Here is a 10,435-nt window from a genome sequence, read left to right as displayed (position 1 = left end):
GTGGAATCAGGCAGTCGTCTCCTGAGCCTTGGCCGTGTGGAAAGCAACAAACTTAAAATGAAAATTCCCAAACCGGCATGTCAGCAACATCTTTCTTATTAAACGTCGCCAAGGTAACATGTGATCGTGTGAAGTGCTAATCCCTAATCCCATTTATACCTATCTGAGCCCATGTGGCCTCACACACTCACCCACTTAGCACCGGAGATCATTTAAATCGGTGAGTCTTTAGTCCTTAGTCCTCAGGGCTCACTTTGGGATTGGGCCAGTGTCTGTATTTTTATATATTGTATTGCGTTCCGATCCGCAGCCGTTCCGCAGTTGGTGGAAATCCACCGTTAGGCTCCAAAGCTACTTAGTTCAGTAGTTTAAAAAAACAGCAGCACATGGTTTGAGTTCAAATCTGTAAATTTGTTACGTTACTTCCCTTCCAGTTACCCAAGTGACGCAGAACGTGACATAGGTCTATTTGTTGCGGTTTATTGTTGTTTTTACGAAGCCTGGTCTCCTAGAGAAAAAAAAGCTCTTTACCAAGATGATCTGTAGATGATTTACTGTTTGTATATACAATACTCTGCGTGTGTGTGTGTATATATATATATATATATATACTGAATGATTTGTAAAAGACGTTTGCTAAATACATTTGTGGTATCTTGTAATCCTATGTGGGATGGGCCAAATGTTTGGCATGACACAGAAATAAAGTTAAACTAACTAACTAACCTACAGTAAGGTGAAAAGTCTTGTGTTTTTACACAAAATATGGCTCTCTTACTCCGTCACCTTCCTGCTTTGCTCCTGTCATAATTACTACGGCCTACTATGCAGCTGTTTTGAAGGTAAAAATGTAGATACAGTTTGTATATCTCCTCAGCTGTATACGCTGTTGCAATACATAAATGTCTTAAGGATCCTCAATCCACTGCAGGGAGCTTCTCAAGTACATTGCACTGGGAGCATTGTGGTGAAATCCCATTTGAGAAGGAGAGTCACATGAGTATGGTCGCGTCTACGGGAGGTATTCTCGAGAAATACTCTGAGAAGTAATTACGTTGTGTGTAACACGTTAATTGGTCAATTGCATTCCTTTAGAGCTTACTTCAAAGGTCAAGGTTATGACTCATGACGAAAAGCAGGCATTTGGATCTGTGGGAATTCTGATTTGTTATTGTTTGTTTGGAATTTATTTCCTTGTTTCAAATGTAACTAATTGTTGGAAAGCACCTAATTGAAGCATGCTTGAGAAGGGTGGTGTTGAAGTTGAAGATGAGTCACACATAGCATGCAGGCTAACTTTAGGAAACAGAAATACCTTGGAAGAAGTGAAATTAGCGATTAAAGGCAGTGATAGTGTGACTAAATACTGCTGCCAATTCTAATTCAATTCTGCTGCACCCAACCAGAAAATGTCTGCTGAAAAGCATGAAGCACATTTGTTATTTATGCAGGTATTTATATTTGATGTGAAGCTTTTGAAAAGCAGACCAGCAGAGGAGAAATAGATTCTTTTTTGAGGTTCATCTGTGTTAATTATCTTTCCTTTTTGTTTGTAGACATTTTTTAACTGCTGATAATTGATCAATTGTCATTTTCCAAGCAAAAATGACTAGCTTCTCAATAGACCTTTTTCACAGCAGACATTTTGGCTGGTCATACTGTGGTATGAAAAGCACAGGTGTAATTGATGACATTAAAAACAACTACATTCCATTCGGGGGAGTTGGTTCCAGTGTGGGTGTTACCGTTAACGAAATTATGCTGCGTTTCCCCTGCATGGCACAGCACAGCACAGCACAGCACAGCACAGCACAGCTCTACTCAACTCAACTTGACTCGCTCGTTTTTGGTTTTCCATTAGCAACAGTTGGGATGTGTAACTGGTATTTGCTGGTCAGAGAGAACAGTGACTAGTGCAACACAGGACATCCTGCACAAATCTGCCATTTTTAAATGGCCCAGCTGGTCAGTTACAGCCATTGGCGTAAATAAACATAACATTTCTTAAGAGCCATTTTTGAAGAGGACACAAATAATACAGCCAAAATTGTACTTATAGGTGTAAAGGATATGTATAGCTGTGGAACTCCAGTAAGTAGGCCAGCAAGACTATTTTATTGACTTAAAACATCCGAAGAAGTGATTCTTTTCTCTAACACAGATGATGCTGAACTGGGCCCCATAGCAGGGAAGCTAGCGATGGGTTAAGAATCCCGCCTATATTGAGAGGATGCTATCTGCAGTGGAACACCAAAAGCAAGTCAAGTCGAGCAGAACCACGCAGTGGAAATGAAGTTAATTAGAAATTAGTTTCACTCGTTTTTTTTCCTACTATGACGAGCCAAAATGTCTGTTGTGATAAAGCTCTATAGTTCGGCTTCCCTGCATTTTTCTTCTGTTGTCTTATGTGATAGTCGGTCGGCCAAAACAAGCACTTTGAAGACAAATTTCGTTGGGCTTTAAGAAATCGCAATCTTAATTCTTCACTATTTTCTTATGTTATGTTACACTTCTGTGTAAGATAATGAGTTATAATCCTTGCGTCAGTAGTATCCACTAAGATACTGATTAAATGCTGTTATTATCTGTCGATGTCAGTTGCTGTACTGTACGGGTCAATAAAACGAAAGTATAGCACATATGCAGTATTATTAGTGTATATTAGTACATATATACAGGGTATATAGCATCACATTTACACAAGTAAACACATATAAAGTATATACTGTCTTATAGTTCCCTAATGTGTCTCTCATTTTGCAATTCATTTTAAAGAGGACTTTGTCTTTTCATTTTTTGCCTTTTAGAGAGAAAAATGCAGACAACAATACCACAAACTGCTGGATTAAATGGAGAGAGCAGATGAGCAGTTCTGGGAACTCATCTGCTGCTGTATTTAATAATCTGGGTGAGGACACAATTATCTGCTGGGCCTTGGCGGCTAAGTGGTGGCTGTCTTTCATTTTAGTCATTAATATACATTTTGCGCTTTGATTTCTATTGAATTGTGTTTTTCCTCCAAATATATAGCTTTTTTTTTTTTTTTTTTAAACACTAACCAAAGCAACATGGGAAGAAAGTAACTGTTGCGTTAACTGATTCTTAGCACACCCCCAGGTCAGACCGGCCCCCAGAGATAATTAGTTGTATCATGTTGGAAAGGTTAAAAATAGTGAGTCAGTTTATTCTGTTATAATAAATACATGTTTTTGGCAGAGTAGTGTGTTTTTTTTTTTTACAAAGAAAATTGCAGCTCCACCACCAACTTAATGCCAGAAACATTCATTCATCCACTTTCACAGCATTTGTGCTTCTTTATATAAACGCTGACTGCGGTTTCCAGACCAGCTGAAAAAAGAATTCATTACCAGATAGAGACACAGAAATTCAAGTTTTTTTTCTGTCAAGAAATGCCTTCATGTGAATTGCGACCAAGGACCTTATAATGTCAGACGCCCAAAAGGCAATTGTTTCGGTTTCCAAAACACATAAAATAACTACAGTTACAAGATGAAGCAACTCTTTGAAGCCAAACTAAAACTGGTTATTTTCTGGTGGGATTTCCCTTTTCACTGTGAAGAGAAGAATTACTTTACAGAACCGACGAAGAAAGGGGGGGTAGTACTTCTGTTGTTCATGCATAGATGATTGGAAAAATGTGGCCCGAACGTTATTTGAAACACTTTTCCTCTCTGTCAAAGCCAACTCCTCATAGTTCACGAGTCACGGTTCCATGTACACGTTTTGAACATACGATCGCGTCAAAAAACTTGAGATACCATTTCACAGGTAGAACAATTTAGTACCGATTGTATTCTAGAGTAAGGTTTGGAGTTTATGACCTGTAATACTGACGTAATGCTAAAGTTTGTAGTATAATGCAACCTCTACACAGTGTATAAACATGAAGTAGTTTAATAGTTTGAGTTTGGTACTCTGACCTTATGATTAATGCAGGTCCTTTGCACAACAAACACTGATGGTATGACGGGATTGTCTGTTGCATAAGTGTGCTGAGAATCTAAGCAGATCAAGTACTTTTTTGTGGTTTTTCCTTTCCTACGTGAATAATGTAACCTGTGTTTAGACTTTTGCAAACAGTGTTTAGAGGCGTTGCAGTGACAGTTCATACTGTAGAAATATAGCTAGAGATTTTGCACAACTTGATTTGATGCAAAGGAAATGAGAAAAATGTAAATGTGCATGAAAACATTGACTTGTGTGAGTCATGCCATGGCAAAACATGACAAAGCAGATCTTTTTCCATCCTGAAAGTGAGGATTGGCAATGTGATAGCATGCATTATGACAGTTTGTTAAACAAGGATGATTTATTTACTGAACGTGTTTACAACAGATTCAGTTAAACCACTTGAGAATTGCGATTGCTTTTATGTGGCTACAAGTGAAAGCCATCGATACCACATGGTCCATTTTTTTATTTTTTACATTGTTGAAATGGATTTGACTTTGTTGTGGCAAAATCAATTGCCTGGGGCGCCTCCTTATCTCGCCATGTACAGAGGCTCAGTCCTTGTCGCAGCGGCTGCGGGTTCAGTTCCGACTTGCGGTCCTTTGCTGCGTGTCCTCCCCCTCTCTCTCCCACTTTCCTTATTTAAACTGTCCCATCGATAAAGGCAATAAGCCAAAAAAAAAAAAACTGAGCAAATTAATCCAGAAAAGAACTTCATATTTTCCAACTTTAATCTCGGACATTATTACAGGTGTTTGGATGCACTGACGTGAAGAGTACGACTTTCAGATGTTCTCCTTTTATGGATGAAATTAGATACTGACTGACATGCACTGTAGTGCATAGGTGGATAGTGTCTTTCAAGGTATTCATTTGAAGAGTTTGAACTTGCGCATCAGCGGCTGGACAGTCTCTTTTGGACATGGCTTCAGAGCCAAGCAGGTGGGGATGTTCTCTGGTTGTTCGATCCAAAGCTTGTGGGCCACACCAGCCTGTGTTAGGGTCTCCGATAGACCGGAGAGGGCGGCCTCGTCTGGAGCCTGGAGAAAAGCAAATACAGACACAGTAAGACAGCGCTATCAAAGAAATAAACAAGACTGAGCCATGTCACATTTCCGGTGCTCCATGTGAGGAAATAGTTGTCGTCCTGTCCAAATCATATGCAGTGTTTGCCATTAAAACCTCTGAATGCAATAGTAAATCTAAACATTTTCTTTGCATCATAGTGAAATTCAGCTGGGCCTGTGTTCTACTTGGCTGGAATCTAAGGAGGGAGTTTCATCAGGTGTATTTATAAATACATTACATTTTCTTATTTTAAATAGAATTATATAAAATCATTGAGAATCAACATTATCATTAGTTACTTTTAGTTGCTCTAACGTCAAAGTTAGACTGATGACAGCTGAAATATTGTAATATTGTACTTTTACTAGCAAAACCAAAGGACATTAAATCGCTTCACTTCTGGTTCTCATAAACTTTTCGCATGTGTTTTAAATACCTATCGCTAGCTAGCTAGCGCTAAATTAGCTACACAAAGTGAAGGAGGGTAGCTCGTGCAAACCGGTTAAATATGACACTTGACAGAAATTTAGTAGTCGCCGAATAATACAACTAACCAGAAAATATTTAATGCGTTGTTAGCTATATTGTGAAAAACGATATAACCGCTGTACTAACTAAAGTGACAAATATTTGACTGGAGTTTGGCGTGACGTGTCGAGCTTACCCCTAGCACCACTTTATGCATGGAGTCCAGCTCTGCGAGGTACTGCTGTGTGTCCTGGTCCCCGTAGTGAAGGTGAATGGCGGCGGTAGCGGCGTGACAGGCCTGGGTTATCACGGCTCCCAGAGGCCAGGACAGCTTGTGAACCAGATCCGACCGGACAACAACATACTGGACCAACCGGCTAGGAGACCCGGCTCCCGTAGCCGCCATCTTTAGTTGTCTGCCTGTAACCTTACAGGAACCAATCTATGGAACCAATACAGGGGTTGTTTATTTTCCGGTTTAACAGATGTGTAGTTTTTTTATTAAACGATATTACAACGTCACTGCACTCTACCGGTTACTTTTAAAACTGCACGGTAAAACATAACCGACTGATTGCGGTACCAGCAAAGAAACAGTCTATTCTCTTAATTGCAACCAAACGATAATTCAACAAATGCGCATGATGTAGGATAAGCTGAATTCTGATAAGCGTTTAGGAAATTAAGGAACAAATTAGCCTCCAGCTCCCATTAGCTCCTCTCCCAAAATAGAGATGAAATAATAAAAACTGCAATAAAAAGATGAACACAATGAGGCCATGATAAATTTTTGAAATGTCTTCAAACAGCTGGTGATTGTTGTCATTGTACCTTTTTCTTCTTCTCTCCTCCTCCTCCTCCTCTTCGTCTGGTTCTCCTCCATCATTATATTCTTCTATGCTTCTCTTCTGGCTTTTTGGCAAACTAGACACCTGTTGGCCGTGTCACCATCTTTCTTTTCAGTTAGCTGTTTCTCATTCTGACAACACTGTGATGCATAAAAGATCCAATATCAAAACAATATAGCAATCATGAAAACGGCATTTTGGAGATTCCACATGCACTTTATACACAATGTTCCTTCACCGTCTTACCTCGTATAAGTCTATATTTGAGCGGTCTTGAATGAAACCGTTCAATCTGGGTTTAAAACACTGTATTTTCAAACCCATGCGTGATAGTACGCTAGCACTAGCTCATTTTATGTCAAACCTGTAGTAAAAACAGTGACTGATGACCCAGTGGAAATATATATCAGGACGTCTGGGAGAAAACCCTTTCACTGCAATCAGTCTGGAAAAAGATTTGCTCACTAAAATCATTTGGAAAATATTTTTTTTGTGTACTCTGTGTTGTAGTTTTATATTCTATTGACAGTAGTTAGAGCTATTTAAAAAATACCCCAGGCTGAAGATGTATGGAAGGTTATTAATGACAAACTATTGAGCGAGCAAAAGAGAAATCCAAGCTTTTATTAATCTGCAAATTAAGATTTGAGAACACTAAGGGACGGATTCACATGGGTAAAAAGTATAAGAATGAAAAGACCAAAAAGTACAGGATTCATTACTCATTGTTTTTAAAACGGCAATCTGTTTTGTAAGTTTGTCTCGCCTGCTGAGAGCAAAGTCTTAACTCTTGAGTTTTTAACCAGAAAATGAAATTTTAATGTCAGTCTCTTCAGCTTTTTTATTTTTTTAAATTGTTTTTATTTGTCTAAAATACTTAACCTGTCTGATGGAGTCTGTTGGTCAGCACTCTCCTACATTCTTAAGTTCTGAGAAAATAGGGAAAAACAAGAACTGAAAATGGCCTTCAAACTAGCAATGAACTTAGTAAACATGATCTGCATCAAATTAGCTGTTAAAACTCAATTTGTTTTTGCTCAATATTCAAGTTCATTTGTCATATGTGAAGCAGTCGTTGGCATTTAAATTCTTGATTGTCAGTCTCCCTCAAATTATGCTCAAACAAATATGTATAAAAGAAAAAAAAAACATCACTTAAATCTTATTAGAATCAAAGACAATAAAGACAAAATAGTGTAGGCAGCAGTTATCATATTGGAATAACATGTAATACAAAATATAATACTGTGGTAGACAGGTGAATAGTAATAGTAAAATGTATAAACCGTAACGTACAGTAGTGTATGTATATTTGTCATTAATGAACGTCCATAAGCTGACATTAAATTAAATGTAAACCGCAGATTCACTCAAATAAATGACAAACAAACACAAGTAAATGTCACAATAATTATTTATTAAGCATACACATTATAATATAAATATAAAATATGCTATTTTTGTTTTTAAAATTGGTGAGACATCATTGTATCTGTGTTGAGACAGACAGCCATACAAACAGGTTTTAATATTCTACCAAAATCTGCTGAAACTTCTATGCAGCTGTAACAAACTTGCCATGATGGTGCCGTCCTAAAACCAGAGCCTGTGTTCATGTCAGAGAAGTGTAAATGATCTAGGATCAGGTCCATGTAAATGTCACCATAAATGAGGAGGCAAACTGGTCTTAGATCAGCGCTCCTAGTCTAAGATGCCGTATGCAGTGAGCCCACGTACAGAGAGAGAGAGAGAGAGAGAGAGAGAGAGCGCACAATAACCTACCGTATATTTCTTTATATATATATTTCTTACTGTAGTCCAACAATGGCAATTAGCAGCATGATAATGAACCACTCTTTTTTTGTTCCTAGTCCCAAGAAACTGCAAAATAAGTTAGGAAGTAAAGAAATGAAATAAACATCAAGATGATCATTGTCACTGTACTAAGAGAGAAACTCGTCCACAGTGAAACAATCAAGAGATTATCAAACACTCAAATCAGACCAGAGTGATGATGTTTGATGGTCAGGATTCAGGCTCAATTCACCTTCACCTCAGTCAACAGCAGGGGAGTGGATAATCATTACCTTTCTAATGAGTTCTCAAGCCATGGGTTATAGCTTCAGCTGACTGAACCTGTAGTGAATTGATCCTCAAACCTCTCAATGACAATAAAGAACAAATAGGGTATTTTTTTTACATTTTTTTTCTTTTTTTTTTTCTTTTTTTTTTTTTTTCTTTAAGTTTGGTTGACATGCTGAATCCTTGTGTTTGCAGGTTTTGTGGTCATTCAAAAGGAGAAGTACTGAGCAAACCACTCCTGGCGCTGGGCGTCCGGGGAGTCGATGGTGGAGTCCTTGGTTTCAGGAGGGCTTCAGGACGGGGAGCGCAACAAAATGAAAAAAAAGAAAAGAAAAGCAATAAAAAGAAATCACCACACCAAAAAAACAAAAAAAACATAAAGACAGAAAAAGACAAGTCAGGGAAGAAGTCATTGGTTTGTTTAGCTTAGTCTTTAGTCTATATCCTTTGCGTTCTACTTCCGGGATTGCTCCGGTGTTGCAGCTAATTCGGATGCGTGTCTTTTCAGTTTCCTTCCGCTTTCTTTATTTTGGAATTTTAAATACGGTGGATTTATGAGGACTATGGTTAACTGCTCCTCAGATATCTGCAGGGTAAATCCAGACAGCTAGCTAGACTATCTGTCCAATCTGAGTTTTCCCTCGCACGGCTATTTTGCAGCGGCTCTGTGCTAGGGCTGTGCAATTAATCAAAATGTAATCGTGATTAAGATTTCAAAAACAGAATAATAAAACTATTATTTAGCTCATTACATTTTGCAAGAAAACTCTTATTTTCTCGTGTTCTGAATGAAAAAATAAAGTTTAAATAGGAAAAGTATTAAGGCAAAGTTCACAGTTGTTTGTGTTTTCTTTTTCCACTGTTTTTTAAGTTCAATAATTGCAACATCTTTTCAGAAGTCAACGAGTAATGATTTACAATATTGACCGAAATAATCGTGATTATATTTTTTCCATAATCGAGCAGCCTGCGGAGTTTAGCACCGCCCGAGACGATTCTGATTGGTTTAAAGAAATGCCATTAAACCAGACCACGTTTTCCTCCCATCCCCAATGCTATGTGGAGTAGCCAGACCCTCCTTCGGCGCGCTTCGGAGGGTCTGGCAAAGCGAGACTAAACTTAGTCTTACACCTCAGTTTGTATCTCCTCTTAAACTTACTAAAGTTAAAACAAGTAGATAATTTCTGTCCATTAACACACAGCCTATTGTTCTACCATCGCTGGCTGCAGTCCTCTGTTAGACCTATTCTCTTTCGGTGCTAAAATGTAATTTAATCACTGAATTCATGAGAATCAAACACAGACTTTAACTGCTTTGCCGTATTGATTTAGCCTGGCCGGTGGTGGAAGACGTATTCAGAACCTTAACTTGTAAATAAATGTTCTGATACCACACTGTAAAAAATACTCTGTTACAAGTAAAAGTCCTGCATTGAAAATGTTACTTAAAGGTGCGATATGTAATATTGTATGTAATACTGGCAGCTAGCGGTTAAAATAGTTACTGCACTACCAATTCAAAATACTGGAGAGTCGTTTCCCCCGCCCCCTCCTGCCCAGACTCGAAGGTCACGGAGGTTGCCAGGCTGAGACCGCAGCATTCACAACAATGTTGCTGGACGCTTTTCTCACATAGCCAGTTATTACTCCACAGCACAGCAGAGTAGCTAACGGTAGATGCTAGTCTCACATAGCCAGACATTACTCCACAGCACAGCAGAGTAGCTAACGTTAGATGCTAGTCTCACATAGCCAGACATTACTCCACAGCACAGCGGAGTAGCTAACGTTAGATGCTAGTCTCACATAGCCAGACATTACTCCACAGCACAGCCGAGTAGCTAACGTTAGATGCTGGCTATATTGACAGTCATAAAAGCCCGTGCTCACGCGGAGCTCTGTAACCAACTGACAGACAACCTCACTGTCCTCTCCACACGCCAGTCAGGCACACTTCCTCGGCTTAGAATTACAATACGAAACGCTAAAAATACCAC

General features: G+C 38.7%; 2 protein-coding genes across 3 annotated transcripts in view; both read right to left on the bottom strand.

The window, feature by feature from the left end:
- Window positions 1-4,305: 4,305 nt before the first annotated feature.
- ptrhd1 (peptidyl-tRNA hydrolase domain containing 1) lies at window positions 4,306-5,980 on the bottom strand. The gene is made up of 2 exons (XM_028604893.1): window positions 5,705-5,980; window positions 4,306-5,012 (listed from the first exon to the last, which is right to left on the bottom strand). Exons 1-2 carry the CDS (start codon window positions 5,912-5,914, stop codon window positions 4,842-4,844), a joined length of 381 nt encoding a protein of 126 aa, XP_028460694.1. The 5' UTR covers window positions 5,915-5,980; the 3' UTR covers window positions 4,306-4,841.
- Window positions 5,981-7,829: 1,849 nt separating this feature from the next.
- Window positions 7,830-10,435, bottom strand: part of fam184ab (family with sequence similarity 184 member Ab) — a 179,314-nt gene continuing 176,708 nt past the window's right edge. For both annotated transcript variants that reach the window (XM_028604891.1, XM_028604892.1), the window contains one exon: window positions 7,830-8,728. In XM_028604891.1, the coding sequence (XP_028460692.1) occupies window positions 8,720-8,728 (9 nt within the window). In that variant the 3' untranslated portion in view covers window positions 7,830-8,719. The remainder of the gene's footprint in view (window positions 8,729-10,435) is intronic.

Source organism: Perca flavescens, chromosome 18 (assembly GCF_004354835.1).
Source record: "Perca flavescens isolate YP-PL-M2 chromosome 18, PFLA_1.0, whole genome shotgun sequence".
Lineage (NCBI taxonomy): Eukaryota > Metazoa > Chordata > Actinopteri > Perciformes > Percidae > Perca > Perca flavescens.
The sequence above is the reverse complement of the archived record's forward strand: the minus strand, read 5'-3'. Positions and strand labels throughout refer to the sequence as shown.